The sequence below is a fragment of the Gobius niger genome, assembly GCF_951799975.1.
Source record: "Gobius niger genome assembly, chromosome: 1".
NCBI lineage: Eukaryota > Metazoa > Chordata > Actinopteri > Gobiiformes > Gobiidae > Gobius > Gobius niger.
In genome coordinates this window covers 50,657,057-50,676,596 of record NC_136852.1, presented here as the reverse complement: position 1 = coordinate 50,676,596, position 19,540 = coordinate 50,657,057, and the positions used below count along the sequence as shown (strand labels likewise).

At 40.5% G+C, this 19,540-nt stretch overlaps 2 protein-coding genes across 10 annotated transcripts in view; both read left to right on the top strand.

The window, feature by feature from the left end:
* Window positions 1–16,640, top strand: part of arvcfb (ARVCF delta catenin family member b) — a 286,776-nt gene extending 270,136 nt beyond the window's left edge. For 7 of the 8 annotated variants that reach the window (XM_079567195.1, XM_079567192.1, XM_079567191.1 and 4 more), the window contains 7 exons: window positions 1,813–1,963; window positions 2,135–2,327; window positions 5,494–5,605; window positions 6,718–6,805; window positions 9,514–9,602; window positions 12,078–12,190; window positions 15,461–16,640. In XM_079567195.1, the coding sequence (XP_079423321.1) occupies window positions 1,813–1,963; window positions 2,135–2,327; window positions 5,494–5,605; window positions 6,718–6,805; window positions 9,514–9,602; window positions 12,078–12,179 (735 nt within the window). In that variant the 3' untranslated portion in view covers window positions 12,180–12,190; window positions 15,461–16,640. The remainder of the gene's footprint in view (window positions 1–1,812; window positions 1,964–2,134; window positions 2,328–5,493; window positions 5,606–6,717; window positions 6,806–9,513; window positions 9,603–12,077; window positions 12,191–15,460) is intronic. The other variant, XM_079567196.1, reaches the window with a different exon arrangement.
* A 2,279-nt stretch (window positions 16,641–18,919) lies between these two features.
* The window catches only part of txnrd2.2 (thioredoxin reductase 2, tandem duplicate 2), a 375,099-nt gene continuing 374,478 nt past the window's right edge, over window positions 18,920–19,540 (top strand). For both annotated transcript variants that reach the window (XR_013793468.1, XM_079568055.1), the window contains exons 1-3: window positions 18,920–19,003; window positions 19,303–19,368; window positions 19,449–19,505. Coding sequence is in view for 1 of the 2 variants with exons in the window: in XM_079568055.1 (XP_079424181.1) it covers window positions 18,928–19,003; window positions 19,303–19,368; window positions 19,449–19,505 (199 nt within the window). In the remaining variant the exon portion in view is untranslated. The remainder of the gene's footprint in view (window positions 19,004–19,302; window positions 19,369–19,448; window positions 19,506–19,540) is intronic.

The following is a 19,540-nucleotide window of genomic DNA, read 5'->3' as shown; positions in this document are numbered from 1 at the left end:
AATGAGATAACCCCTTTTTATCAACATTGCCCTCATTGATGTAATTAATAAGTAAATGTAAAGGGGGTGCTCATTTCTATGATATGCGTGCTTTATGTGATTGCATTTGAATATCAAGTAGCACAATTGGATCAAGGGCTTTTACTAACAGCAGGGAAATGACGTTTAGTTTGATTTATTTGTTAATCCTGGTCAGCCCCCCCAGTCTTGGTGCAATTACAGGATTAGATCGGGGTCTGCTCGGTCTCCTCTGTGGAAAAGTGTTTGCTCCTGATGGATGATACAAGAACTACAGCTCGCATTCATTCCAATTAGGCCTTCCTGCTGCTGCTGCTGTCTCACACTCAGACTGCAGTGAATTATCAACAGGGAGGACGAGCCATCAGTTGCCAGTTCACACTTTGCACCTAAGGCACGAGTGGTCACTTATGTTTCTCAAAGAGACGGCTGAATTCGGGCCCACGGCACCGGCGGCGGCGGCGGCGGCGGCATTATCAAGGCACCGAGGCTCTTCGCGCCGATGTGTCATACTGTAAACACATTCATCACTGTTTGGGACTGGAGCTCGACTCTCTCACTGCAGCCTCTTGTAAAAGTTTCAGTTCTGATATGCCTCCATGGAGATCTGGCTACATGTATGGCACCAATACTTCTCATTCAATAACATACTAATATACGGTTTATATATTATACATACATTCAAATGCTTTATTTTGAAAACCCATTGCTAAAATCTTATTCTCTGGGTTTTTTGTGTCGCTAGCTTGTTTGTCCATCTTTAAGGGTTTTACATCGGTTCATTTGCTCTTGTGACGTAAAAACAAATGACTTAGAATGTTGTTTCGCCGTGTTGCTTTGACATCAACACTTTTCTAATCTGGGACCCCTTCATAGATAACTTGCTTGATAATGAGTGTGCAGTGAAAGAGATTGGAACAGCAGTGTTTAAATGTTATCCTATATTGTGTGCATGTGGGCGTGTTTGTTTTGTTTCCAATTCAAAGTTCTGTTAATGGTCTCCTTTCGTGCATTGTGTTTTTGTTACATACAGTAAAACATCAGTCTTAATGATGCCAAAAAAAAGTTATCCTCTGCGCAGCCTGAGTCTCGCATTTTGAGCCTTGAATTATTCAGTTCTAACGATTTTCGGCTAAGGTAGGCGTTTTGAAAGAAAAAGATGGATACATTTGGAGTTGGATCAGAAATCCAGCGCCACAGGAGCCTCTGTGCAGGACAGAACCTGCCCCTGGTCCCTCTGAGGATATTAGAGCCCCCCCCCCCATTCTTCCCTATGCAGACAGTGACAACCAGTCGCATATTCAAGGCTTACTACTGCCACCGTGTGGGGATATCGTGCACGCCGCTGCCTAATTACATCTCTGGGGGTTCGGTTACTCAGAAGAGAATCTCTTTTATGTCACACTGAATGTTTCATGATACACAAAATGAGAAGTAAAATGCAGTGATGTTTAAATTAAGACAAATTACATCATGTTCTTGGAGAGCCCCTCTGTGTAACATTGTGAGTGTAAATGAGAAACATCTTTGGAACGAGAAAAATTGTGCATTTCATTACCAAAAATGGCCTCCCTTACCTCTTTGCTAATGTCGAACTCTTGAACTCAGCTTCTAACTGGAGTAATCCCACTAGCCCAAAGCAAATGCGCGAGGTCAGGACGGGCAGTTCTCATGGTAGAAAACTGTACACTGGCAAGAATTTCAAACAGGATACTGCTGACGACAGACTCAATTCTTAAGATACAAAAGACACTGCTTTTTAAAGACCTTTATTATCCTTTGTGTATGCTACAGTGGTCCAACTACATCCGTGCCACTGTGCGTAAGGAGAAAGGCCTGCCCATCCTGGTGGAGCTGCTGCGTTCCGACTCGGACAAAGTGGTGCGGGCTGTGGCCATTGCTCTGAGGAACCTTTCTATTGACCGGCGCAACAAGGACCTGATAGGTAAAACACGAGCAAGAGTGAAACATTCATAGTCAGGCCAAGTTAAGGATATAGACACAGTCACACTAGTCAGAAAGTATGCTCTTATATATGTACAAAAAACATCGTCTTGGTTTAGAGCATTACTGCAGCTAAACGTTTGCATCTGAAATTGTATCCTCATGTCTTCAGGAAGCTACGCCATGCGGGACTTAGTGAGCAACCTGCCCAGCGGACAGCAGAGGCCGGCTAAAAACCTGGAGGAGGACACCGTGGTCGCTATCCTTAACACCATCCATGAGATAGTGACGGACAGCTCTGAAAACGCTCGCTCCCTCATACAAGCACAGGCCATCGAGAAACTTGTGGCTATCAACAGGACGAGGTGATTTCATCATTGTTTATGGACATTTCTCACGATCTTTAGTTGATTACATTAATCCCAGCGGTTTGCAGACTGAAGCGCATCTGCTGGGTTGTGACTTTGCCTCATAGCTCTGACCGTTTTTAATAACCCCACCCCAAAACAATCTATGACGTGAATACCATTATGTCATACTTGGCTTTTCAATACTTTTACTTTTTTGATACCAGCAGTGCCTAAACTTTTTGTTTTCGTGATACCATGCTGGTATTGATTAGTGGTACCCAGTTCTAGTGGTAACGATCATGGATAACTCAAAACTCCACAAATGAAACAAAACAGCTATTCAACAAACTCAAAGTCAATGATATTTTTAATAAGACCACGTTGCGGTGACTAGTCAACTCCAAAAAATGTATAGTATTAGAGAGCATTAGTAGAGTTAAGGTGCGTACAGACCAAACGCGCGTCCACGCCCCATCTGCCTCTCGTTGGACGCCAAACAACGCCGCTTCACATACTTCACACTCGCGACAAACGCCTGTTTGCTGCGCGTGAAGTTTTGCAAGCGTCAGACATAGGAGGCGTGTCTGTTGACTCAGGGCACACTCACACTTGACATCCGAACCTGCCACTCTCCATCTCGTTTGAGGAAAGGCCTGGATGCCCCGAACGGCCCGCGCTCACACTTACACAAACGAACCGAGCCGTGGCCGAGCACGAGGAGTTGTTTACAAGTGCACGTGAGCAGCAGCAGCGCAACATAATGTGGAAGAAAAAAAAACCTAAACAGCTGCGTGAAATAATGTCTACTATGAGCCCTGTCAAATCTCTTCACTCCACTTTTCTTTGTATTTTACTACAGTTTAACAAAAAGGGCTATGGTGAATATAACAGTCGATTTTAATAAAGCAGAGAAATAGAGAAGTACGCGTCGCTCTGTCCCGCTCAGCTGAGGCGGGGGGTGGAGCAGCACCTGCTGCTCTGAGCCTTTCTTTGGAGTCACATACAGCCTTCAAAAAAGGCTACGAGAACAGAAGATCTGACGCTCAGTTTATGTCATTCATTGCTGCTTCGGCCACTGGTTAAACAGCTTTGTGTTGGTGAACTCCTGAAGTCTGCGCTTTACGTTACAACAAAGCACTTAACACGAACGCGCACCAAAATCACAAGCGATAAATGCACCCGCAGGTTTTATCTGTCCCACTAAAGCCTGTGGCCAAACCAGGTACAGCAGCAGAGAAGCTCGGACACAGGGCGGGAGAAGCGCAGCCGCTCCCGTATAGTCAGCCCGAGATGTGCGTGAAGCGGCCAGGGCGTCGGGAGTGAGCAGTCGGGGAGACCAGCGGTGGCCGGGGGTCCGGGGAGCCGCCCGGGAGCGAAGCGGTCGGGGCCGGGGAGACGAGAGCGAGGCAGCCCCTGCTCTGTTTGATAAATACAGCCTTTTCTCACTGTTATACGTGACAAATGCACCCGCCCACACAACAGCCGCTTGTATCCGTGCGTGTGCGCATACACGAGCAAACGCGAGCCGCGCTCCGCCCCCCCTCCTCCAAGCGGCCAAAGTCGAACCGAGTCCGACTCGGGCATGGTTTGTTGCAGGTAACAGGTGACGCCTGAGCCCAGTCAGCATCCCTGATTGGTTAACAAGGCATAAATGAACGCACGTGTAGATTGGATTACTTGAGTGCATGAAGCAGTGGGCGTGGCCTCCCTGTTCGCTCACCGCGCTGTTCTCCCTGGCTTTGACGCGCGTCCTTCCTCATCCGCTCGCGTTTGCTACGCTTAATACGCGCGGACAGCTTTGCTTGCATTTCGAAGCGCGTTGAAGCGCCTCTACATAGGGTTAACATGGAAGCTGGAGGTGTGTACGCACCTTTAGTCCATAAAAGAACAGTTAGAACGTATAATTTCTTGTATAATATAGGCAAACTTAAAGCAGTACTAAGTAACTCATGCCCCTAGAGGCCATAAGCGCCACTGCAGGTGTTGTAGCATGTTACGGTTTTTACTCATTAATTGTCCGTGAGAGTAAATACTACACCGACAGAAAAGACAAAGGGAGAGAGGGATATTGTACATCCAATTGCACAATGGAGATCATTTTCTTTCACTGAAACTTGGCTGTAAATACTGTTTAAGTGGTGCTAGCCCTCAGTTAGCTTTTCCCATTAGCCTTTAGCTTCTTCTTCGTGATTATTATAGTATTATTATTATAGTATTGGTGACTCCGACCCGTAGGCAGCAAAGTTGCAATTGTGATTTTCTGGCCAGAGACACCGGGGGGGATGAAAGACCCCCCAATCATCCCATTAACACTTGTATTACCCCTAGAGGCACTACGAAAAGGGTTAATTAAGGTAAACAAGTTACTTAGTACTGCCTTAATTTCATGCCAAGCGTATCATTACCAACAATCTCACTTCTCCTACATCTACATGATTCTCAGTCAAGCAAACAATATTAATATTCCTGACAGTGAAGTGCATGAACTCTGTAGTATGTGTGCTAACTACAGCTGTAGACTGGGCAAACCTCGGGGACACTGTATCGGTCATAATTACTGTGTGACCTTGAACATCATCTGCATTACAATCTATCGGTCTTTACAGAGGATAATGCATGTGTCTCTAATGGCTAAGCCTCACTTCTATAATAGTGTGTGCTTACAAGACTGAGCCCGCACACGTTGAGAGCTATCCATTAATTATCACAGCTTTTACATCCGGAGGGCATTGTTAACTGGGCTGCTCATGCCTCTGATGCTTTCTTTCTCAATGACCTGAGAAGAAAAAACAACAGCAGGATGTGTCTTGTGTCACAAGTGTGTTTATTAATGCTTAAATTAAAAAAATTCTGTGTGATTTAGTAAGGATTGTGAGACATGTCAAAGTAAACTAGCATGTGCAACGAAAGACTAAAGCTGCATTGTATGTATTATTGTCAAAGTAGCTGTCTTTGAAGTGTGTCCTCTCCCTTGTGCAATTAGCATGGGTGGCTCCGAGCTAGATAATGAAAGGAAATGCGTTTTCATTAAGTTCCGAAGGGAAAAAAAGAAACTAGCCTCGGATGGAATTGAGATCGATGGTCTCTGTTGGATGATGATGCCGCGCAAACTGGTTTCTACTGGTTTTCTTGTCATTATTTGCTAATTTGGTTCTCATTTCTTGTGCCCCCCCAATGTCAGCCAATCATCTCGCGAAACAAAAGCGGCGTCCCATGTGCTGCAAACGGTGTGGAGCTACAAGGAGCTTAGGAATGCCCTCACCAAGGATGGATGGAACAAAAGCCACTTCCAGGTAAACGGTTGTTATTATTTTTTTTATATATTTTATTATCACTTGGAAAGATCTAATGAGTATACATATACATACGTATCTCAATAGAAATATAGCGTTCAGCCTGAACCGAGCGCACTTTCTCCACTTCGGCTTTACCCAAATCTGAAAGCTTCTCGACTGGAGAGCAACAGTGTAATGTCATGTTTGAAAGCTAAGACTTGCAAAAGTGATCCTAACGTTTTTGTTTTTGTCACTTTTTGTGGCTTTTTTGTTGATATTTCATGGCCTTTTTTGTCACATTTTCGTCACTTCATTGTCACTTTTTGTTGTGTTTCATCCTCATTTTCGTCGCTATTTTGATGCTTTCTTTTTTTTTTTTAAGCTTCTAGATTTGGATAAAGCCAACCTGGAGAAAATGCGCTCAGTTCAGGCAGGGGGTCAGAGGTTAACAGAATACTCACTTGCCCATTCAGGGAAAAAAATAAAAAATAAAATTACAGCCAACAAAAAACAAAAGAAGAACTATGTACGGTAAGAGAAAGGAACAAAACCAAAAATTAGAGAAGATTTTGGTTGAGACCTATCAGAAAAGTCACAAGCTAGCTCTCAATAGAGTTAATATTCAGAGTATAGGTTATAAGTTTTGAAGATTTCAAAGACTATATCAGTCCAGCCATTCAGGGAAGGTGGACTGAAGTTTAGTTTTTTTTTCACTGAAGAGCCTGAAACAGTTTCTTATCAATTCCAAACGTAGAAGAATAAAGACTTCTACGTATCTCTTTCCAATATGTCTTTATAGTTGTACAGAAACGGTTGAAATTATAAGTGATCTTTTGAATATTTTGACAGGAAGAAAAATACTTTAACCACTGATTGTGGTTCCACAGGTCTAAAGGACAGCAGTTCCAGTCTATTATTTTCAAATTCTGTCCTTGGGCAAGACAATTCACCCACTCTGCCTATGTATGAATGAGGTGTGTGGTTGAAGATGGCGCAGATTGGCAGCCTCGCTTCCGTCAGTCAGTCTACTTCATGGCAGCAGTGACCACGCACCTGAAATTGTAGCGCGACTGTAAAATAAGCGCTGAGTAAGACTTAATGCATCATTATTGTTATTTTGTGTGTGTTAGCCGACGGTGGCAGCAACCCCTAAAGCAACAAAGAATGGCAAGACGGGATACGATGACACCACTCTACCGCTAATGGAGAAGAATCAAGGTTTGTTGCCTCACACCGCGTTTCATTTTCGGCCGACTGTGAAAGATAATTGGCGGTTTCTCATCATTGTTTCTAAACCTCACATTTACCTGGTTTTGGTTCCCACACACTTAGTTATAAAGTTTTGAGCTAAATTTTCCCCTCCTCTTCCTGCTGGTTTACTGTAGGCTTTTTGATGCTTTCATTTATATTCACTGGGAACTGGTGTTTTTTGGCGTATTTGGGTCAGCAATGATTAAACTCTCGATTAACAGTGGGGGTAAATAACACTTAAAGCATTGCATATTAAACAACTTGATAAGCCCGAGCCTCCCACAGCAGTCATCAGAAGCTGTGGTATATAGAGTCGTCGGGGGAGAGAGATTTGTGAAGTGCTTTGGCCCACCATCAAACATCCTTCTAACGGAGGAGTCAATGGCGCAGCAGTAGTTTCGCTGCTTCGAATCTTGGACCACTGCCTCTTATTCGCGGTCATATACATACACGCCGGCCCACTTTCTTGTCCGCATTATTTAATCAGTGGCCAAAACCCATTACCTGGAAAGCAGTGGGGTTTTGGCGCGAGCTCCTGCCAGTGCCTCTGTCGAACAAATAATGGCATTTAAATGGTTTCAAAGCTACAGAAAATGTGGCTATAGTGATATGATTGCTGTTGGCGAGCTTGGCCTAGGTACGACTGCACTTGCCAAAGAATGCTTAATGGTCCAGTAGAACGGCTCTTGATTATGCATTCCCTTTTTAATAATTCAACTTGTTTTCACCCCTTAAATTTATTTATCTTTTACCATCTTGGTTGTTCATTAAGTTTTGGGACATGTTCTGCTTTGATGTTCTACGCAAGACTCTGCTCTCGACAAGGGTTTTGTTTATCGAGGCAGGCCTTCAAAAAAGAGCCTCTCGCTGCATGATGTGGGTGGATCAATACTTACAGCATCAGAGACTTTTAATACCACAACCAGCAGATGGTCTTTGTAGTGTAAATTTACGCACATTCGCGTTGAATTTGTGAAATCACAGCAGCGGTGCAACAGTCAGGTCATGTTTTAGCATCTTCTTTTCGTCAACTTTGCCGTGTTTTATATCTTGGACTGAAACGGTTTGTTATGTTATATGAATTTATAGCAGACTAGCCTATAGGGAGCACTGGTAAACATCGTCCAGAGACGTATTATAGCTAATAATAATAGTAATAATAACAATTAAAGGCGACACACTGCTGGTAAATAGGGAGACTTTTTAAATTTAGAGATGTCAATTTGAAGCTTGTGCTGTAGAGTACTGGCATAAATATGAGGAAAAATATCAATTTCAACTTTTTTGTCTTATTTTTTGGTTTTCATATACAAATAAGACATTTTTAAAATCAAACGTCACCTTTTTTTTTTAAAATTCAGAACTCAAGAAGGGAAATAGATATTAATAAATCCCGGTGAAAACAAACCCTCAAGAAATTGTTAAAGGTGCTTTATGCAACTGTTTACGTGGGAAAGAAAGTTGATATTTGTGCGAACCTGACGGCTGTATGAGTGGCACCTTTACTTTCCATCACTGTGGAAAGACCACTGACCACTCATACAGCAGCTGGGTCACTACAAGGTCAAATACGCATAAATTCCCATTAGAAGTTGCATAATGCACCTTTAAGTCCAAGGAAAGTGTGGAGTCTGCAGGGGCGACTAAAGTGGAGATGTTGACGCCACAATCAGAAAATTGCGATTTTGAGAAAATGGCCTTGAATTGACAATTTCCCAAATGAATCAATGGAGAAGCATTGAATCAGTGCAATAATTAACATCTACATGTTATTGTGAAGATTAGGTTCTTTTTCGTTTGCTGGTAAAGGTTTACATGTTAAAAAAAACAACCTAAACCTGAAAATGTCATCTGCTGCTTGGTCACTACTGGTAAACACTTGCTTTTATATGAACTATATTTTGTATTTTAAATGCAAATTTGAGAGGAAACTGCATAAATAAACATACTGTAATTACACAAACAAAAAAAAATAATATAACTAATCCAACAAACAAGCTGAACATGATGTAAAATAGCAGTAAGTCTTGAAAAAAGTTTACTTGGTGTGATTAGAAAAAAGTACAAAGTGTTTCTGATGCCACAGAAACACTCAAATGATGTTAAAATATGCTGCAATTAATCTCACTTTCAGATGAGTTCTCACTGAATAAATTCATAATCCTGATATTAGCCTTAAAAGGAGGACCCGCCGTTCTCGCTCATTTATCTCTAATTTCATCTTCCTCACACAGCTGCGTTTGGACTTGAGTGCTTTTTCAAGATGTTTAATGAGGACAAGGTCACACACTGTGTTATTTTCAGTCTTTTATAGCTGATATACTACATGATTGTGTATTTCTTTGCACAGAAATGGCAGCTTTAGTGTTGGTCTGCGGCGAAGGGGTCACTGTACATATGGTATACGCTTTGTGCCGCCGACAGCCTCATGAGATCAATCCCTTTTATTCGACATAATAGAGCCACACTTAGAAGAGGAGGTTTGCGTTGGGTGCAATGCATAAAGAGTGTATAACTAATGCTAAAGCTCTCTTCCCTTCTATTACTTCTGTTAACAAAGTGAACAAAGAAGTTAAAAATAAATCACGAAATACCAATGCATGTGTCTCTCATGAAAGAACTGTTTTCACATAAGGACTGTTGACTGACTTGAGCCTCTTCCCTGTACTTTATAGACGGCTATACCACTATAGACCACAGAGACAGCCAGTGCAAGTATCGCAGCGATGGATCGGTGGACATGACCGAACGAGAGCCACTCAAGGTACAGACGGTGCGAAGATAATAATGTGTCACATCTTCTCTCTTTGTCACTCATCTTCCTTTGTGATAGAAAGAGAATATGGCCAAATCATGAGGAAAATGGGTGTGAAAAATGGGTGGGTGAAATTTTGTATCACCTATAGTGGGTTAATATGACAGTGAATGGTTGTATATGCTGCTATGTTCCTATAAAAAAGTTTACCATGTTTTATAAGTAATAATATAGGCTGCAGAAAACCTACCAAATAAAGATCCAAAGCCATGAGGGGAGCAAAGTGGTTCAACAGCCCATAAATACATAAAAAATGGAGAATGCTATCCATAATGCTAACGCCTACAAGCTAACGGCTAGCTTTGAGTGTGCTGTTGTTTTACTTCTAGTGGACAAACTGTTCTGTAAAAACATTTGTATTGACCTGATTTTGACTTGACCGTATTGCTGTGTGCTAAATGTGCTCATAGTCAGACAGAAAATGCGTAAAAAGAGTTATAGAAACACCCAGAGACCTATTGGATCTTCCCATTAATAACACATGGAGTGACTTTTTTCCACAACCAAACGTTATCCTTGTTTGTAGCATCACCAGTTATATCATAGCAACTTTAAACAACCCAGTGCCATCGTAATACAGCAAAGTCCTCAGGTTGAATGTGATGGCAGTTTGCTCATTAAAGGCCCTTAATCCTCTGCACTCTCCAAATAGGCTGGAAGTTTCATTGGCCGCTAATATGTTCAGCACGTTGGACAGCTCCAGATCTGAGACACTCTCCGTAATGGATCGTTTGCTTTTGGCGTCTATGAAGCAATTAATCTGGGGAGTGATTAAAGGGAGCGCCAACAAAAGGCTCCTCATGAAGACGACCCTGGTTTTGGCATTGAACGCTGAAGTGCCTGATCAAGTGCCGGTCGGGTTGATTACGCGGCTGCTTCCGACCCGAGCCAGGGGTTTTGTTTGTTTATTCTCCAGCTCCTAATCCAGCCTCACAGAGAAGTCGCGGGATAATGGCTTGTAGAGGACACCGCCTTTCACTGAATTCAGATAAGGTTGATATAACAAAGGATTTGTAGCTTTTTTATAATGATATTTTAAATCTACAGCAATGTCAGAAGTAGGGCTGCACATTACATCACCAGAGTAAAGTTATCGCAATATAAGGTGATGCAATATCCATATAACATGGCGCCTCAATATATGCTTTATTGTAATGGTAAAAATCATCTTTGGGTCTCTGACAGGGCATGCCTAATAGAAAAATGTTACAAGGTAAAAAACTGAGATTTACATGCCGAGACATAATGGTAGGGCAACTTTAAAATGTGCCGGAGTCCAGTTTTACTTATAATCTACATATTTGTTGGTCAATGTCAGCCTTGTTATTGATCCTTGGTGTATTTTGAAGTTGTTTTGACGCAATTTGGTGAAAAAAAGTATGTCTTACATTTTCTCAAACTGTGCAGCTCCAGTCAGAAGTTTGGGCATGACATTTAATATCGCTGTTATTATATTTGAGAGGAGACATAAGGCCCACGCTCTACATTCAGTCCTAGGATTCTTATTTGTTTTGCATTTCACAAAAAATACGAGCTACACCGAGCTCTGTATGCTGTCTAGCTGTAGGTCTTCCCACATGCGTAGAGTTTATTACTCCTGTGGATCCACCCGAAACATTTTTAATGAAAATAATATATATATACCTTCATATAGCAGCACTGAGACGGCTTTCTGCAGAGCTCATGCCTGACGGACAACCAGACAGTGAAGCATCATCGAGTATTAGGAGCTGAACCAAATGAACTAAAAACCTGGCTTCGCAGTTAATGAATTGGAGATAACTTTAATCACAAAACAGGAAGCTTTGTGTTTCAAAAGTAACAAAGGATCATTCTTAATTGAGTCTTAATTTTGTTTGGTGAATAGAATTGATCTCTCTTTAAGTTGGCTGGAAAGGGAGAGATTCCTCACCCGCTTCACAGTGATACAGAATATGTCCCAGGCTGCCAAAACAGACCATTTTGTTTGAAGCATTTTCCTTCTTTTTCTACATATATTCATAAGCAAAACAAAACCAGTTGGTGCCAAAGTGATTCGGTAACACTTTGAAGGAGCAGATACATTTGTACAAGCCAGGGAGCTTTCTTTAGCCAGGCAACCCTGCCAGGAACAATCAGAGTGAGCGGTTTGCTTGGTCTTCCGAGAGTACAGGCCTCCTAGCGTTACCAGCTTTGCCATCTGTACTTGCCGGAGGTGTTCTGCTTTGAATGCCACTTGGCCATTAAAGTCTGTCTCTCTCTTTTGCATGTCTCTATAATCACTGTGGTGTTTTCTCCAAGCTTTCCCCCCCATGCAGGAGACTAACACTGGCTCCTCTGATCCTCGGTGCATGTCTGAAGTGTACTGGTCAAATGTAATGACTTTTTCTCCTTATGTTTTGCTCTTTTTGTTTTGTGCTTTCCGTTGATAACACGCACCCGCAGAATGACACAAATAGGAAGCACTATATCAGGAGTAACAGGCCCGCGGTCAGTCTGGTGGACGCGTGCGATGTTAAGCCACAGCCTGTAGACTCCTGGGTCTGAGTGCATGCATGGTAGGTCAAGAAAACGGCGAAGCCCATATCTGTTTTCACCTCACGGTAGTTTGTAGCCCGGTCCTTGTCTGTGTTCACCCTGTCTGCTGTGTCACACTCACGTACCACCTCACACTCACCCAGATCAGTCAGCGGACGCCTCCTCGTCGCACTCACAGTGAAAGCACAAATGTTTGGAGCTACTTGAATAGTAAAGGGCGCTTTATAACTCTCACCAAAAGCATTGATATGATTCATCCATTCACGGGAAAACGCACTGATGTCCATGTGTGTTCAATTCTTCCCCTCTAATAATTATTTCTTACTTGCTTGAATGGGACAGTGCATATTTTGAACAACTATTGCTATGACACTAGAGCTTGTTCACATCCATATTATCCCACTTACAGAAGCGGGGAGTGAATTCTCAGCCTTGTGTTGTGAGCAGACCACACTATCTTCGACATGGTTCCAGCGATGCATTAAAAAGCATTACATTTTGCCAAAATGTCTAAAGTAATTAAAAAGCATTACATAGGACTTAAACTGGCTTTAAATCTACATTTTTCAATCGAGACAGGGCCCTCTCAATGACATTGCACTATGTTTACGAACAAATTATGGTCTTTAACAAATTCCGCTGCAGTTTTGACTGAAATTTGACACAATCCTTTGCTCAAAACCTGCCCATTGTGTCCTATCGGTTATGAAGTTCAAAGTTTCCCCCTCATTCCTCTGTTTGATTGAATGTTTTACGAATGTTACAAAATTAAATATGAAGACATTTTGACATTTTACATTTGTAACATTAAAACTATAGTATTTAAAGCAGTACTAAGTAACTTATTTACCTTAATAAATCCTGGAGGTAATATGATTAGAGGGTCTTTCATCTCCCCCGGTGGCTCAGGCCAGAAAACCACAATTGCAGCTTTCCTGCACCGGGTCGGAGGCCCCAATACACACTAATGAAATCACGAAGAAGAAGCTAACAGGCTAACGGGCAAAGCTAACTGTGGGCTAGCTCCACTTAAACAGTATTTTGAGTTGGAGTGAAAAAAAATATCTCCATTGTGTAATTGGATCTACAATATCCCCTCTCCCATTGTCTTTTCTGTCAGTGTAGTAACTCTCACGGACTATTAATGAGTAAAAAAACGTAACATGCTACGACACCTGCAGTGGCACATATGGCCTCTAGGGACATGAGTTACTTAGTACTGCTTTAAGCTTTAAAATGACATAAAAAAGCATTAAATTTGACTTGCTGTTAATTAAATCTATAAAATGATAAAGTTTAACTGACTATGTCCATTGAAATCTTAGACAATCAAGACAATACGGTAATTATGCAATTTGATCTCTTTGTTTCATGTAAAAAGCTGTTTCAATGGCTAATGCTCGTCCACATTCTATAATAAATAGCGTGATGGTGTTTTTTGCTAAATTAGTGAAAGTCTCAGCGGCTTTATTAACTATTCATCACTCTGAAATAAACAACCACTTTTTTTTCCAGCTCACGATTCAGCTGCACGGCCTGATTGAAATGTATGCCAAGCCCCAGTCACTGCCTCCTCTTGACAGACTTTGCAGAAATTGGTGGTAAATGATGAAGGGGAATCGTTTTTTGCGCACTCCAAAGTGGATCCTCCGATGGCTGAGTTATTCCTTAATGAAAAGCAGCGGCAGGAAAGACAAATATGCGCGCACACACTTTATACATGTCTCCAAGTACGCATTCGTTTTCCCTGGGTCAAAGCGAGATGATGAATATTTTACGGGGGCTCGTAGACTGGCAACGTACATCAAGGGCAGAATATGCATCACACAATCCAATGCACTGATATTATTATATTGTGTTTAAATTGTTGATAGGACACTGATAGAGTTTGGGTCTTAAGCAGAATAAGGTCTATTTTAACCAAGAATTTTAGAGTTCTTGATTATTGTTTAGCTGTTTTTATGACAAAATATACACTGAGTAGTCTACTAGAGGTGGCAACACACACATAAAAACAGCTTACGTATTTGAGTAATGGCTCAGGTATATGAATCCCAATGCTGCAGACTCTTCTGGGTGCGCTTCTGCATTCTCCATAACTCCTCTGTCTTCCTTCCGCCTCGTCCCTCATTATCGCCTCTTTATCTCAGCCGTGATTTAGTGCTTCATCTTCATTCATGCCATCGTAGAAGTGCATTAACTCTCCAGAGTATCCCCGTGGTGTTGTTATAAGTGTCAGTTATAGTGGGTAATTACTTGAATGAGACTCCAGGTAAGAATACAGTGTCACATCATTCAGTGCATCAGTCTGACTGTCTCTCATTTCCATGTTGTGCCATGACTGATACATCTGTTTTTGCTTTTATATATTGGTGACTTGTCAGTTGTCGTCCAAATCTAAAAATTGTGAACTATTTCTGATTATAAATGAGCTGAATTAGCACTTGACTTGCCAGCATGACCAATTTAGGTCATAATTTAGGTAATTGCCATGCCAAAGTGAAGCCTCAAATTGGGAACTTTATTGGTTTTAGCTTAAAGGTGCATTAAGCAACTTTTTATGTGGAGAAAAAAAAGTTGATATTTGTGTGTATTTAACATGTAGTGACCCAGCAGCTGTATGAGTGGTCAAGCATGATTTACTTTACTTTCCATCACAGTGGATTCTGGGACACTCCAGGATCAATTGTTTAGAAGGTTTTCATTGCTGATGAAGCCTCTCCCCGGAAAACCAACAAAACAAATGATCCTGGAGCGTTGTAGAGACCCCTGTGATCGGAAGTAAAGGCGCCATGTTAACCACTAATACAGCTGGGTCGATACAATGTCAAGATACGCACAAATATCTTTTTTTTTTTTTCGTATAAAAAGTTGCATGATGCACCTTTAAGCATTATTTTCCAAGTCTAAAGTCCAAGTCCAAGTCTATCTTTTACAATAGTGATGTTTCAACTAGAATGAACTTGAATTTCTGAAACTCTGTAATTAATGGGTATTGTTAGTTGGTACTAAGGGTGATCAATTTGAGACATGCTAGAGATAATTTTATGATTTTGTAATGTGTTTTAGGTGGGTGTCTTTCTGGTTTATTTACCCAGTTTAGATGTTTCTTTTGGCCTGATGGTACTTGGAAGTTTCAAATATTTTATGAGGTAGTGCTTTGTGTTAATAGTTTGACAACCCCTGCGCTTAAACAACATCATCACAACATTAGTCAGAGATTTGGACTGCAGCTTTGCCAAACTGTTCCTATGTTTTGCTAATAAACCCTCTCTGTCATTTTGTTCCAGGCTGAACATTAAACCAAGCGTGAGTCCGATCGAGAGGAGGATCTCATATCACCACTGCCATTTCACAAGAAGCCACAAGTTTGGAGTCAAACTTTGTACAGAAAAAAAAGAAAAAGATGACATTTTAACTAAAAAAACAAACAAATCACAACCGCGACTACCCAGCAGCAGCCAGCATTCTGCTTTTGAAGAACAAAAAAAAAAAAATTATCAAAAAAAAAAAAAAAAAAAAAAAAAGACCAAAACTTCTGCTACTTTTCTCATATCTACATTCCCACTGGACTGGACATCATGTGATTTTCTTTTTCTACAGTGTTGACTCTTGTGGAGCTAGCATTATAAACAAACGGACTGAGGCCGGTTCTGAGAGAGAGATTAAACATAGAAGGTGCAAAAAGATGGACTTGCAGGCAAATGTTATGTCGGAAAAGAAAACGGACGTTGAGTGAAATGTTTTACGAAAGTTGTTTCAAAACTTGAGCTTTTGTTTTGTTTTGAAGTGAGAAAGCCAATGAATGTTTTTTTGCGTTTTGAGATGGACACTTGAATGAGAGACGACGACGGTAAACCCGAGCCATAGCAAAGTGGAGACAGATTTCCACACATTTTCTATCAATAATTTAAGATCCGTTTGGTTCACTGTGTTTAAAAAAAAAAAAAAAAAAAAGCTGCTAAAACGTCCAAAAGAGACCTTTCCGAGGAGGATTTAGCAGGTCGCAGTCATGGTAAGAGGATGTGCATGCAAAGTTATAGCATATTTGTTGAAGTAAATGTCTGAAATAAATGGGGGATAAACCGGTTACAATAGCTGCTATGAGCCAAGCAAGCAGCAAGATGATCGTCCCGACTCACAAAACTGCAGGTTAAGACAAGGCTCTTGGCTGTTTCTATGATTTGTATTGTAAAAAGACACAGTAAGGCATTTGTTTATGGGTGATCATGAGAAGAACAGGACAGGGGCATTGATCTCTCCTTATTTTTGTTTGGGATTTATATAAATGTACAGTAGGGTCAAAACTCGAAAAATGAAGGACAAAAAAATAAAAACACAATTCTTAGTTGTACATTGATAACACATTGTTTGGAAGCACATCACATTTGATACAATCCTCACCAAGAAATAACCGGAAATGTGTGTTGCCTATTTATATTTTGTATTGTCAAAAAAAAAAAGAAAGAAGTTTATCTGTGTTTTTTTTTTTCTTGTTTTTTTTTCAATGAGAAAATGTTGTGATTTTTACGCTTCGTTAACAATGACACTTGCATGGAGTGGAGCAGATTAAGTCGGTGTTTGGTCGTGGAATGCAAGTGCAAAATCTGGCATAAATGTCACTGAGGACCTTGTGTTTAAATTTTCCAGCTCTGTGCTGTGGTTAACAAGTACCAATAAAAGTGCTTATTGTTGTCAGAGAAATGTAAAACCTGCCGCGATTCTCACAAATACAGAGAGAATTCAGCTTGCAGGCGAGGTTACGCTTTAATTCCCCTTGATATTTAGTTTTTTTTTTTATCACATTGATTTTTGTCGGGGCAGCTTCCAGGCTTTTCTGAAAGAGAAGGTCCCAGAGATTCCTGGCAAATTTTGCGCTTGCTTCATGAATTGTATCTGCTCCCCTAATGAGTCAAAGCAAAAGGTTGGATACACGAAGGTGGCGTCGTTGTTAACTGTTTTCATTGCTTATTGCGCCGCCATTTTGGATTCTCCACCAGTGCATCTTTTAAGAGCGATATTCTGTTTTGAGCATGATGAAAAACAAATGTACAAATGTTTATACTATATATTCTTTCCAAGTGCCAGTTTTTGTGGTGTCATTTGGATATTAACTAATTCATTCGTGTACTAAAAGGAGTCTTGGATGGGATTTGAGGCCAATTTAAAGACGCTGTACAGAGCAAACCACCATAGTATATATATATTTTTACAAAGAGCTACAGGAGGATAGTATTGGGAAGCAAAGAAGGCAGCCATTTTGAAACTCTTAATTTTATAAGACTGCAAACAAGGTGTCTCCTTTCCAGCCTCGTAACTGTGAGATAAGGGCAAACCAGTTGGAATCACTCATGCAACATTGCTTTCTTTTTTTTCTTTTTTTTTCAAAGGCGAACGGCATGTGCCTGCGTCAAAGTCTGAATTTTCTTTTTCTTTGTGACTTTGTGGAGCTTGCATATTTTAGAGTGTTTACAAAGGTGTACGTTGTGGTAAAAAGTCGGTAAATACAAATGTAAACAATTTTTAATTTCCGAGTTTTAAAAGAGTTATAATAATCAAAAGTATCCCCCTCTTATGCGTGTCCTCAAAAGTCTGTGCTGTCCATTGATAATAATAATAATAATACAACAAAAAAAAACACATTAAAAAAACGTTATTGTTGCTAAATGCGCCCTAGCAACACCACAACCAAAGGATTCACACAATATCATGCACACAAATGTACAAGAAAACAGAAAGGACACACAATGAATCAATCCAACCTACCTGTGTAGATATTTCTCAACATTGTCAAAATTAACTGTACAACTCAGTAGCAGATGTGTTTGTACCTATCACGTGCCTTAACCTTTTCCATGGTAGATCAAAATAAATGTGTTTTATATAATGTTATTCCCCCCTTTCAACTGTCAAAGCTCTACTCCTAAAATCTATCCTCTCTTCTCCTGTGTCACCCCCCCCACACTCCAAAATAATCCCCATGTTGACCCAATGACACTCCTACCCCGTCGCTCCAAGTAGTCTAGACTGTTGGTGGGTATTTTCTGCCTTGTATAACGTTGTATGATAAAGTTTTAAAAAGATAGTCATTCTCAAATTGGTTTTGGTTTTCCTAGAGGAGTACAAATCGCTTGGTAGAGAGCAGAGGCGATGCCACAGTGACAGAATGTAATATGTTAATTTTACTAATACCCAGAGGCAAATATTACGCTTGTTAAACATAATGGAAAAATATGGTTTGTAGAGTATAAATTTGGTGTGTTTTCAATAAATCATGCCTGGAAAGAATTTGCTGAGTGTCTGTGCTTTTTGTTTTACCCTCGAGGACAGTTACTAGAAAATAAGCAATTAAATGAATGTCCTCATAGAGTCTTAACAATTAAATATTTTAACAATGATGATGATTATGAGTTAAAAAAAAATACATATAGTCTTTTATAATATTAATGTTGACGAATAAACTAAAAATATATATTTACATGTGATATGTGTGGTATTATTCTTCTCATTCATTTTTTTGTCAACCATAGGCTATACCAAAATTGTGACAACACGGTACATTTAGCAATTATTTTTTCTTTTTTTTCTTTTTTCTTTTTTGAATACACGTTTTTATTTATGACAATCGATCCATTTATTTGTTTAATTATGTATTTGTTTATTTATTTACTTATTTATTTATAAGTTTCCAATTAATTCTGTTAAGGCATGTTATGGGCAGCCCGGGTCCTTCTCGGGGTCCTTACTTGAAAACAATATGGCTGCCTTGTGGAAAGGCAGGCGCCGGTGGAAAACAAACAGCTATTTTAAGGTTTTAGCAAGATCCTTGACAGGTAAGAATATCAAAATATAATACACCAAGTCTTAGACGCATCTTTTACCGACACGCACATTTTGACAGTGGAAATCATTATCGTTTAGGACCAGAGCCTTAGTGAAGTTGTATTGAGTGATGTAACTACAACATTGCACAAACTCATGGACAAACATTAAAGCTCATATTATGGCAATAATGGTATTGGATAATTACGTGTGTGTGTGTGTGTGTGTGTGTGTGTTTATTTTAAAGCTGGCCTTCAAATGTACGCTTAATGACATCTGCCTGTTTATACGCATTGTTGTGTTCCTTTAGGCAAATATGACTATGACCTGGTCGTTATTGGTGGAGGTTCAGGAGGACTTGCCTGCTCCAAAGAAGGTAATACAACACCTTTAAACTTGGATATTTTCTGCAAAGGTCGTGCATTCTTTTTATTTACAAGACCATGTTTATTTTAGCGGCACAACTGGGGCAGAAAGTGGCTGTGTTGGATTATGTGGAACCATCAGCAAAAGGTAATGCAAGTTGCAAGTATATAGTTCACACTGCT